General features: G+C 39.2%; 1 protein-coding gene across 4 annotated transcripts in view; it reads left to right on the top strand.

The window, feature by feature from the left end:
• Positions 1-12,870, top strand: part of KDM4C (lysine demethylase 4C) — a 436,152-nt gene that overhangs the window by 131,322 nt on the left and 291,960 nt on the right. For all 4 annotated transcript variants that reach the window (XM_045780262.2, XM_087869653.1, XM_087869652.1 and 1 more), the window contains 2 exons: positions 86-189; positions 10,247-10,384. In XM_045780262.2, the coding sequence (XP_045636218.1) occupies positions 86-189; positions 10,247-10,384 (242 nt within the window). The remainder of the gene's footprint in view (positions 1-85; positions 190-10,246; positions 10,385-12,870) is intronic.

Below are 12,870 nucleotides of genomic sequence, written 5' to 3'. Positions count from 1 at the left end.
ATAGTAGAACATAAGCTTTAAAAAATGTATCTGAAATTTTATCGTAATTGGCACATTACTGCTTATATTTATTTTTTCTATTTAGGTTTTTTCCCAAGCAGTTCTCAAGGATGTGATGCATTTCTTCGCCACAAGATGACACTGATATCTCCCTCAGTATTAAAGAAGTATGGTATTCCCTTTGACAAGGTTAGTGTTATTCTTTAACATTCATTTGTGCATGTAGTATTTATATGCAAGACAAATTTAACACAAACTGATATATCCTTGACTTCAAATAGGGTTTTTAGGATGGGGGGAGAAAAATTCAGATTCATGTTTTATAACAATTATTTATCTAAGTACTAAGTTGAAATTACTTTTATTTCAGGATACATTTACTATAATTTCATGCTGGTTATAGTTCACTTAAAACAATACTGAAAGTAAAATGCAGGACATTCAACAAAATAAGATGTAGCACTTCTACATTAAAGTCTTTTATATGGGTCCTGGAGTTAAGATGGCGGAGGAGTAGGGGTCCCCTTTGTCAGCCGGTCCCCTGAGTCAAGCTGGATAGGTACCAGACCAGCCTGAACATCCACGGAATCAGCCTGAGAGGCAGGAAGATACATCTGGATCGCTACAAATGAACATCTCCAGCGCTGAGTACTGAGGTACAAAGCGGGGAGCCGTGAAACCGCGCACAGATATCAGAAGATAAATGGAAGGGGGAGGGAGCCGCCGTGTTTGGGCGCCGGGAAGCGGTAGCCACCTGCACGGGGGAGCGGCTGACTCGCAGACCGGCACCCACAAGAGAGCAGACTGAGACCCTTAGCTGGGGAACGCGCGCGCGACCGGTCTGAAAACCGGAGCTCCGGAGTGCCCATAAAACACACTGAAACGGAGCTCCGGAGTGCGTGGGGGCGGCTGGCGGCTGGCGGTGTTAGAAATGCAAAGGAAAGAGATGCGCCGGCCCTGGAAGTGAGGGCTGAGATGCCAGGTGTGGGGCGCACATCCCGGAACGCTGTAGGGTTTAGCAGCACCAACAGAAGCAGAGTTAGAGTGGCCAGAGGAGCCCAGTGGAGAGCGGACTGCGATCCCTCTGTTCTGAGACAGAGGCTGGGATTCAGCTACTGCTGCTCTGACTCTCAGAAGAGGCACAGCAAACCGCCAGGGAAAGCCGCCAGAGAGCAAAAGCCTGGAAATACCGGCTCACAGTGTGCCCATCCCCATCCCCCCCTCGCAGGGGACATGGAGACTCTACCCAAACAGGGTTGCCTGAATATCAGCGCAGCAGGCCCCTCCCTGGGAAGGCAGGCTGAAAAATCAAGAAGCCCACATCCCTAAGATCCCTATAAAACAAGGGTGCACGGCCTGGGTCCCGGTCAATAATTTGGGCTCTGGACAACCCCACAACCTCTCCTCATCAGATTGACAAGAAGGAGAAATCCCCCCCAGCAAAGAAAAGACAATGAGTCTGTGGCCTATGCCACAGAACTAATGGATATGCATATAACCAAATTATCAGAAATGTAGTTCAGAGTAACAATGGTCAAGATGATGTGTAGACTTGGAAAAAATATTAGCGAAAACATTAACGAGAATATAGAATCTCGAAGGGCGGAAATGAGAGCAAATTTGGCAGAAATTAAAAATACTATGAATCAAATTCAGTCAAAACTAGATGCTCTGACAGCCAGGGTGAATGAAGCAGAAGAACGAATCGGCGAATTGGAGGATGGGTTAGTAGAAGAGAAAGCTAAGACAGAAACTTGGCTCAAAAAAAATCCAAACTCAAGAGTGTAGGTTATGGGAGATTACTGACTCAATGAAACATTCGAATGTCAGAATCATTGGCATCCCTGAGGGGGTGGAGAAAAACAGAGGTCTAGAAGAGATATTTGAACAAATTGTAGCTGAAAACTTCCCTAATCTAGCGAGGGAAACAAGCATTCATGTCCAAGAGGCAGAGAGGACCCCTCCCAAGCTCAACCACGACAAACCTATGCCACGTCACGTCATAGTGCAATTCGCAAATATTAGATCCAAGGATACAGTATTGAAAGCAGCCAGGGCAAAGAAATTTCTCACGTACCAAGGCAAAGGCATCAGAATTATGTCAGACCTGTCTACACAGACCTGGAATGAGAGAAAGGGTTGGGGGAGCATATTTAAAGCTCTTTCAGAGAAAAACATGCAGCCAAGGATCCTTTATCCAGCAAGGCTGTCATTCAGAATTGATGTAGAAATAAAGACATTTCAAAATCGCCAGTCACTAACCAATTTCGTAACCACGAAACCAGCCCTACAGGAGATATTACGGGGGGATCTATAAAAGTAAAAAGGCCCCAAGAGTGATACAGAACAGAAAGTCACAGCCAATACAAACAAAGACTTTACTGGCAACATGGCATCATTAAAATAATATCTCTCAGTACTCAGTCTTAATGTTAATGGCTTAAATTCTCCCATAAAACACCACAGGGTTGCAGATTGGATAAAAAGACATGACCCATCCATTTGCTGTCTACAAGAGATTCATGTTGAACCTAAAGATACATCCAGACTGAAAGTAAAGGGATGGAATACCATCTTTCATGCCAATGGACCTCAAAAGAAAGCTGGGGTAGCAATTCTCATATCAGACAGATTGGATTTTAAACTAAAGACTATAGTTAGAGATACAGAAGGACACTATATTATTCTTAAAGGTTGTATCCAACAAGTGGATATGACAATTATAAATATATATGCCCCCAACAGGGGAGCAGCAAGATACACAAGCCAACTCTTAACCAGAATAAAGAGACATGTAGATAAAAATACATTAATAAGAGGGGACCTCAACACTCCACTATCAGCAATAGATAGATCACCTAAGCAGAAAATCAACAAAGCAACAAGAGCTTTGAATGCCATACTAGATGAGTTGGACCTCATAGATATATATAGAACACTACACCCCAGAACCAAAGAATACTCATTCTATTCTAATGCCCATGGAACATTCTCAAGAATAGACCATGCTCTGGGTCACAAAACTGGTCTCAACCGATATCAAAAGACTGAAATTATTCCCTGCATATTCTTAGACTACAATGCTTTGAAATTGGAACTCAACCACAGGGAAAGATTTGGAGAAATTCAAACACTTGGAGACTAAGAACCATCTCACTCAAGAATGATTCGATAAACCAGGAAATCAAAAATCAATTTAAACAATTTATGGAGACCAACGAGAATGAAAACACAACGGTCCAAAACCTCTGGGACACTGCAAAGGCAGTCCTAAGGGGAAAATACATAGCCATCCAAGCCTCACTCAAAAGAATAGAAAAATCTAAAATGCAGTTTTTATATTCTCACCTCAAGAAGCTGGAACAGCAACAGAAGAACAGGCCTAATCCACTCAGGAGAAAGCAGTTGATCAAGATTAGAGCACAGATCAATGAATTAGGAACCAGGAGTACAGTAGAGCAGATCAAGAGAACTAGAAGCTGGTTCTTTGAAAGAATAAATAAAACAGAGAAACCACTGGCAAGACTTATCCCAAAGAATAGAGAAAGGACCCAAATTAATAAAACTATGAATGAAAAGGGAGAGATCACAACCAATACCAATGAAATAGGAAGGATTATTAGAAGCCTTTATCAACAGCGTTATGCCAATAAATTAAGCAATCTGGAAGAGATGGAGGCCTTCCTGGAAACCTATACACTACCAAGACTGAAACAGGAAGAAATTGATTTTTTAAACAGACCAATTAATTATGAAGAGATTGAAACAGTGATTAAAAACCTTCAAAAAACAAAATGCCAGGACCTGATGGATTCCCCGGGGAATTCTACCAAGCATTCAAAGAAGAAATAATACCTATTCTCCTAAAGCTATTTCAAAAAATAGAAACAGAAGGAAAACTACCAAACTCATTCTATGAGGCCAATATTACCTTGATCCCCAAACCAGGCAAAGACCCCATCAAAAAGGAGAATTACAGACCAATTTCCCTGATGAATATGGACGCCAAAATTCTCAACAATATCCTAGCTAATAGAATCCAATAGTGCATTAAAAGGATTATCCATCATGACCAAGTGGGATTCATCCCTGGGATACAAGGGTGGTTCAACATTCGCAAATCGATCAGTGTGATAGATTATATCAACAAGAAAAAAGCCAAAAATCATATGACCCTCTCAATAGATGCAGAAAAAGCATTTGACACAATCCAGCATCCTTTCCAGATTAAAACCCTTCAGAGTGTAGGGATAGAGGGTACATTCCTCAATCTCATAAAAACCATCTATGAAAAGCCTACAGCAAATATCATTCTCAATGGGGAAAAGCTGGAAGCCTTTCCCTTAAGATCAGGAACACGACAAGGATGCCCACTCTCGCCATTATTATTCAACGTAGTACTAGAAGTCCTTGCAACAGCAATCAGACAACAAAAAGGGATCAAAGGTATCCAAATCGGCAAAGAAGAAGTCAAACTGTTTCTCTTCGCAGATGACATGATACTCTATATGGAAAACCCAAAAGAATCCACCCCCAAACTACTAGAAGGTATAGAGCAATTCAGTAATGTGGCGGGATACAAAATCAATGCTCAGAAATCAGTTGCATTTCTATACACGAACAATGAGACTGAAGAAAGAGACATTAGGGAATCCATCCCATTTACAATAGCCCCAAAAATCATACGTTATCTCGGAATTGACTTAACCAGAGACATAAAAGATCTATATTCTAGAAACTACAGATCACTCTTGTACAACATTGAAGAAGACACAAAAAATGGAAAAATATTCCATGCTCATGGGTTGGAAGAATAAACATAGTTAAAATGTCCGTGCTACCCGGAGCAATCTACTCTTTCAGTGCCATCCCAGTCAAAATACCAATGACATTTTTCAAAGAACTGGAACAAACAGCCCTTAAATTAGTGTGGAACCAGAAAAGGCCACGAATTGCCAAGGAATTGTTGAAAAGGAAAAACAAAGCTGGGGACATCAGAATGCCAGATTTCAAGTTGTACTACAAAGCTGTGATCACAAAGACCGCATGGTACTGGCACAAAAAGAGACACATAGACCAGTGGAACAGAACAGAGAACCCAGAAATGGACCCTCGGCTCTTTGGGCAATTAATGTTTGATAAAGCAGGAAAAAACATCCAGTGGAAAAAAGACAGTCTCTTCAATAAATGATGCTGGGAAAATTGGACAGCTACATGCAAAAGAATGAAACTTGACCACTCTCTCACACCATACACAAAAATAAACTCCAAATGGATGAAGACCTCGATGTGAGACGGGAATCCATCAAAATCCTAGAGGAGAGCATAGGCAGCAACCTGTTTGACATCGGCCACAGCAACTTTTTTCATGACATATCTCCAAAGGCAAGAGAAACAAAAGATAAAATGAACTTCATTTTATTGATCGATAAAAAGATAAAATGGGTCTTCATCAAGATAAAAAGCTTCTGCACAGCCAAGGAAACTGTCAAACTAAGAGGCAGCCCACGGAATGGGAGAATATATTTGCAATGACAGTACAGATAAAAGACTGGTATCCAAGATCTACAAGGAACTTCTCAAACTCAATACACAAGAAACAAATAAAGAATTCATAAAATGGGCAGAAGATATGAACAGACACTTTTCCAATGAAGACATACAAATGGCTAACAGACACATGAAAAAATGTTCAAAATCATTAGCCATCAGGGAAATTCAAATCAGAACCACACTAAGATACCACCTTACGCCAGTGAGAATGGCAAAAATTGACAAGGCAAGAAACAACAATTGTTGGAGAGGATGTGGAGAAAGGGGATCCCTCCTACATTGTTGGTGGGAATGCAAGTTGGTACAGCCACTCTGGAAAAGTGTGAAGGTCCCTTAAAAAGTTAAAAATTGAGCCACCCTATGATCCAGCAATTGCACTACTGGGTATTTACCCCAAAGATACAGACGTAATGAAGAGAAGGGCCATATGCACCCCAATGTTCATAGCAGCATTGTCCACAATAGCTAAATCGTGGAAGGAGCCAAGATGCCCTTCAACAGATGACTGGATTAAGAAGTTGTGGTCCATATATACAATGGAATATTACTCAGCTATCAGAAAGAACGAGTTGTCAACATTTGCTGCAACATGACGGCACTGGAGGAGATAATGCTAAGTGAAATGAGTCAAGCAGAGAAAGACAATTATCATATGATTTCTCTCATCTATGGAACATAAGAACAGGATGATCAGTAGGGGAAGAAAGGGATAAAGAAAGGAGGGGTAAACAGAAAGGGGAATGAAGCATGAGATACTATGGACTCTGAGAAACAAACTCAGGGCTTTAGAGGGGAGGGGTGGGAGAATGGGATAGGTTGGTGATGGGTATTAAGGAGGGCACGTATTGCATGGTGCACTGGGTGTTTTACGCAACTAATGAATTATCTAACTACATAAAAAACCAGGGATGTACTGTATGGTAACTAACATAATATGATAAAAAATATGATTATAATAAAAAAAATAAAAAATAAAAGAAGAAAAGTCTTTTATATGAACAACATAATTTATGGATATGTGATCTATTTTTTAAAAAGAATTCACAACGGGGGCACCTGGGTGACTCAGTCACTTAAGCCTCTAACTATGGCTCAGGTCATGATCTCAGAGTCCTAGGATCAAGCCCCTTGGTGGGCTGTGCACTCAGTGTGGAGTCTGCTTGTCCCTCTGCCCCTCTCCCCACTTGTGCGCTCTCTCTCTCTCTGTCTCTGTCTTTCTCTCAAATGAATATAAATCTTAAAAAAAAAAAGAACTCAGAACAATTATTATTAGTTTGGTTTGTTAGAGTCTATGATTATGATACCAGTGTGTTGCTTCTAAACATATTCAGACATAATACAATTGAGAGTTCATTATGGATAAAATTGCCTGATGATTTAATAATTAGATATTACTTCTTTGGAATATTTCTGAAGATTAAGTTCTGTAAGACTTAGTCCATACTAAGTTCCTCTTTCTTTGTGCCCACAGGTAGTTACTGGGTCAGAATTATTATGGAGCATGAGAACTTCTTTTTTTTGAGCATGAGAACTTTTATGTGAAGAAGCTAAAGTGACAAAAAGCTTTTGACCAAGCAAACAAAAGCTCCCTCTCAGTTAGAGGAGGATTTAGTAATTAGCTACTTGTAGAAACATAAATAGCTCTATTCTCTTCTTCATCTTTTTTTTCTTCATTTTTAATTTGGCTTTTCTTCCCATGTTTGCTGTTTTTCACCTCAGAAGTTTTTCAGTTGTGACTAAATCTTTACCTTTTCTTCATCTCGGGCCACTTCAAGTGCATCCCACCCCACCCCCCACCACGGCTTTGTTCAAAGTAGAATTTTTGCAAGGACCAAGAGTCATTCTCCAACTTGAGGTGGTCCCTGCTCACTCACAAACTGTCTGTGCTGTATTCATGCATGAGATGAGACACATTTGTCTTCAGGGATGCTCTCACCACTGTTTTACTCACATAGTCTTAGCCACACAAAAAGTGTGCCTTTGAGATGTATACTGTGGGAGATGTGCATGTGTGTGGAGAGAAGCTGGAGATAGACTTCAGCACTGTCACAGGTAGAGAGGGCCGGGGCTGTGTCGCCCAGTTGGGCCAGTGCCACTGTGGGGCTCTGTCTTACTTGCATATACCTCTAGGCACTGGGCTTTTCAGTCTCAGATACATCATCAGTGAGTGTTTCTTTTAGGTGCTTGGCATTAGCTTAATTAGACACTTTTATTTAATTGTAATTTTAGAAGGGAGAGGAGAATGAGTGGACTAGAGTCTCCCAAGGACAGAAAATCCTTTATGATTTTAGTGCAGGCGATAGATATTGATCAAGCTGGTCTTTGGAAAGGGAATCATGTGAAATGGCAGATCATGGGATTGGTTCATTTCCCCAGGATTGGAGGTCTTTGGAGCTTGTAGCTCCTTTCCAAGCTTTGGGGAGAAGGAGGCAGGTGCCCTGTACCCCTTTCTGGGCTGGGGCTTTTCAGTACTACTTGGTAAATCACCAGATACACCAGGAGGCTCTCCTTTGGTCTCTTGAGGATGGGGCATTTCATGGCTTCTGCAGACACCAGTGCCTCACCATGTGATTGGTAATTTTTTATGTGTAATACTGCCACTTCCCCTTCTGCACTGATGAAGGGTGTGTGATGACTCTGTGCTCCTCAAGGAACTTATTCTCTGATGATGATAATGTAATATGGGACAGAGTAGTGTATGCTTCTGAATTAAACTTCCCACATTCATTCCTGATTTTGTCACTTGGGGAAATTACCTAATTTTTCTGAGCTTCAGTTACTTTAGCTAGAGAACGATGATAATGATAGTACCTACTAATAGGGCTATTATGAGGATGAAAAGAGATGATCTATACGAGGGCTTCGCATAGTATATGTTATGTAGAACATATTCTTTCTCCTCAGTTTGATTCTCTTTTTAGCCAGTCATTTCACAGTTGGAGTAACATTATTTTCCTTCTTCTTTCAATGTATTTGCACATAATCATATACATATATACATACACACACACACATATGTTTAATAAACTGATAATATCTGCTTTTAGATTATGTGTACTTTCCTTTCCAGCTTCTTTTATGATATGGAATTTTGATGATCGTTTAGTCTTATAATAAAAGGGACTTGTTCTTTTCTGTCACTGTGCTTTCTTATCTACGTATTTACGCAGAGGCAGTAAAATCAGCCAAAAAATATTTTGGCTAACTGGGATTGACTGTTTCTGGAAATTATACAGAAGCATAAAATTTAGAGTCCCTTTCAATGGGAACAGGTAATCTTTTTCAACATGGCAAGAGCAGGATTTTCTAGATAGAGTAGAAAAGGATTGTGGGGTGGGATTCAGTGGAGCAGTGAAGGTGGCTTCCTTATCCCAGTGGCAGCAGCCCTACCCTCTTCACCCATCTCTGTAGGGTTAGAAACAGCTGACCAGGGTGAGTTTTGTTTTATCACAGAGTACAGGGAAGTGCCTAGGTTCCAAGCACAATTATAATGAATGAAATTCGGTGAGACCAGGAAAGGAGAGAACTAGGCTATGTTCTCATGTGGCTCAGAATGATGGAACTGGAGCCATGTTGAACACTGATGAGTCATTCTTTGCCTTTCAGGATGTAGTGGAGTTGATGCTCATTGTAGTAGAACACCTGCTCGGCTGTCGGGGGCAGGGTGATGAGATAAATTTCAGATTTGTTGTGAAAGAAACTACTTTCGCATACAACATTTTAGTATACCCAAATGGCAACTGAATTGCCTTGTGTGTGTCTGTATTTATATAGTATGTCCCCTGTATGTCTGCATACACATACATACTCACAGATTCATTTCTCAACATTTTAGGACTGAATTGAACCACGGTGACAAAATTAACCATAGGTAATAAATTTGATAATCCATCATAGCATAGGTAAATTTTAAAAAAGCACAGAAAAATTTTGCTTTACTATTTTTCAATAGCTCATGGTGTATTTTGTGTGTTTTGGTGATTACAAAAAGCCAGATGTCTTTAACCTAAAGAATAGGAATGGAATAAATATATTTTTCATGTTTGCTTTTAAGCTCTGACTGGTTTACCCAAGTTACTTTAATTATATTTAAAGATGCACTCACACATACATATTTGAATACTTCTTTGACAGAAATTTTACTATTAAATGGAATATAGTTAATTGAATTTTTCTGAGTATTATAAAAGAATAATTTGGTGAATACCACCAACTCTTTAGCAACAGAATTCATAGTAAAGCCTGTTGAGCATGCATTATTGGAGCTCTAACTTTGAAGACAAAGCTCTAACTTTGAAGACACTTCAGTCAGAATAGGTCCTGTTAGATAACTCTAGTAACATGAATTTTTAAAGTATCAAAATATGCAGATTGATTGCTAACATGAACAAATTTACTTGGATAACTTAAAGACATCTTCAAATAAAATATAATATCTTTGATTATGGATTGAATAATTGAACAACATTGCCAGAAGGTCACACCCTGTTTAGAAAAGTCTTTAATGTTTCGTGAAAAACTGTTAATGGGTTGGGTAAAGATCTGGGGCTCCTTCTTTTATATTTGATAGCTCTGATATCATGGCATTTTTTTTCTTTTTCTTTTTCTTTTTTAATAGGAAATATATTTTAATTGTATTTGCAATTTGGAAAGTCTTATAATTGGAAACTATTTTATGTTTTCTACCCTACAGATCACTCAGGAGGCTGGAGAATTTATGATCACTTTTCCATACGGCTACCATGCTGGTTTTAATCATGGTTTCAACTGTGCAGAATCTACAAATTTTGCTACAGTCAGATGGATTGACTATGGGAAAGTTGCTAAATTGGTAAGTTATGCCTCAAAAATAAAGCATAAATTAAATGTGTATTCTGGTTACTGTAGCAGGAAACCTAAGATCACATGCAACACTTTTTTTCCTCATTGATGTTGTGTGCTTCTCAGCACGATGATTTATTTCAGACTAGATATATTTATTTTACATGGCCTATATTATCATTCGTAGCTACAGTTTTCTGTTTTGAGACTAATGTGGAGCAGAGGTAATTTTATGCAACCGATGTTTGCTTTCTTTCTTAAAGCCACCAATTGTTTTTTTGTGAGATTTTCTAGTGGCTCCCTGTGGCTCCATGTTAGGTAGACTTGGCTCTCTCCGTACTGAGTTTAGTCCATGGCTTAGAAAACAGCTACTTACGGATGAAAGTGTCTGTTAAAACTGTATAAGAGGTTGAGGGAGGATGGTAAGAAGAAATGATTAAAACTGTCTTTAGTGCAAAAATGAATTTCTTGAAAGTAATGTAGAACATACTTTAACAAGAAATATATCCTTATGTTAAATTTGGTATAAAATTTTGCATCTCCTGCTCAGTATATTTAATTTAGTTCACATACTATGTATTTTCATTCACAAGCCACACTTCTATTAAATTTAATTAATCTCCCCCTGTGGTGTTAAATAGAAGACATCTTCAAAGAGGTGGTATCTTCCATTAAGTTGCTTTCTTTCCTGTGGCTTTGAAGGCAGAAGTACAGGCTGGCAGAGGGCAGCTTCTAAATGAAACTGTGTATTTTACAGAGTATGTAAAATTGGCACGGATTTAGTAGAAAATGACACATACAACTTAATGTGGCTGTGTCTTGGCCACCGCATGGTGTAAGTGAGTATTATTCATTCTACATTGATAAAACTTGCGTGTAGAATCATTGGGTGAACTTGGATAGAAATATATTCAGGGAAGAGTACACTAGGTTTAATTTAGATGTGTATTTAGAAAATTACATAATTTATTAAAATAAAAGTATAGCCCTTTGGCAGCCTAGGAAACATTTGTGTGAACTTGTGAAAAAAAGGGGAGCTCCTGCTATTAGACTTTTTCTGTACTGAGTAATTTCTATTTATGAGGGGTAATTTAGAAAGGAACAGAACTGAACTACTTCTTCCCATTACACATCCTTTATATTATAATAAACCTAATAAAAAAAATAGAAAACTCAGTGTATGTGTCTTGGCCAGCCATTTGCAGTGCTTTCACAGAAAGGTAATGCTTTTATCAACATTGAAATAGAGGCATAGACCCGTAGTTATAGCAAGGTATGTTATTTTATGGTTTGCATCTTTAATCATTGACATAATAAGTCAGTTATCACAGCTGTTCAGTTACCAGAAAAATTAGCTCGTGCTTGTTTACTATGAGTTTCAAATCTGGTTCATGATATTGGTACCATGGGGAGAATAGCTTCTCCACAAAGCTAAAATCTTCTGGGTGGGTTTCCACATTTCTTTGTGCATGTAGATTGGGACTGGGGTATGGCCAAGGAAGGGAGGTGGGTAGTGGTCCTCTCTGAAATCGCAGCTGACAGAGCCTAGGTTTGTGGAACTGTTAAGAAGTGGCACACTGTGGTGGAGGAGGCAGGGATGCAAGGTCCAGCTTTTCTTCTAGGTAGCCATATGTCATTAGCAAAGTCATTTATTTATTTTGTTTGTTTCTTCCTGTATAAATTAGAAGTACCTCTCCACCCCATAGATTTGTTATGAGGGGAAACCCGTAGGTATGTGGGTATCCACTCATGCTGTGTTGATTTATATCATTCAATTTAGTTAAGGAATGTGACTGTCTTGGTTCTGGTATTTTGCTAGGTACAAAATTGTTCAATGACTATGGTGCAGTTTGGGCTAGTTAAAAATTGTCTTAATTGCATGCATTTGAGATGTTTTTAGGTGTTGTCTCCACCCTTTCCTTACTTTTGGTGATGTGCTCCCCTGAGAATGTATTTGTTTCTATTGCTGTTGGAGCAAATTACCATAAAAGTAGTGGTTTAAAACAATACCCACTTACCATCTCATGATTCCATAGGTAATAAGTTCGATATTAGTCTCAGCAAGTAAAAATCAAGATGTTTGCAGGGCTGCATTTCTTACTGGAGACACTGGAGAAGAATCCGTTTTCTTGCTCAGTCAGCTTATTGGCTGAATTCAGTTCTTTGCAGTTGTAGGACTGAATTCCCATTTTCTTGCTGCCTGTCAGTCAGGTCTTTGCTCCTAGAGGCGTCTCTCGCTCGGGTCCTTCCATGTGGTCTACATTTCAGAGCAAGCAGTCCACAAAATCCCTTTTGTCATATAAGATGACATATTCACAGATTGCAGGGAGTAGGATATGGGTATCTTTGTTGTTGGGGGTGGGAAGGTTGGGGCAGCGTTCTGTCTACCACAGAGAGTTCCAATTAATAATTGACATGGTGATGTATTAAGAATCTTCTTTGAGTAGATGTAACTAATTTTAGTTATTCTGTACAAGAACTGGAAACTAAATTTTT

The sequence above is a fragment of the Ursus americanus genome, chromosome 18, assembly GCF_024610735.1.
Source record: "Ursus americanus isolate L20-20 chromosome 18, mUrsAme1.1.p, whole genome shotgun sequence".
NCBI classification, from domain to species: Eukaryota; Metazoa; Chordata; class Mammalia; order Carnivora; family Ursidae; genus Ursus; species Ursus americanus.
Note: the sequence above shows the minus strand (reverse complement) of the source record. Positions and strands in the feature narration are given on the sequence as shown.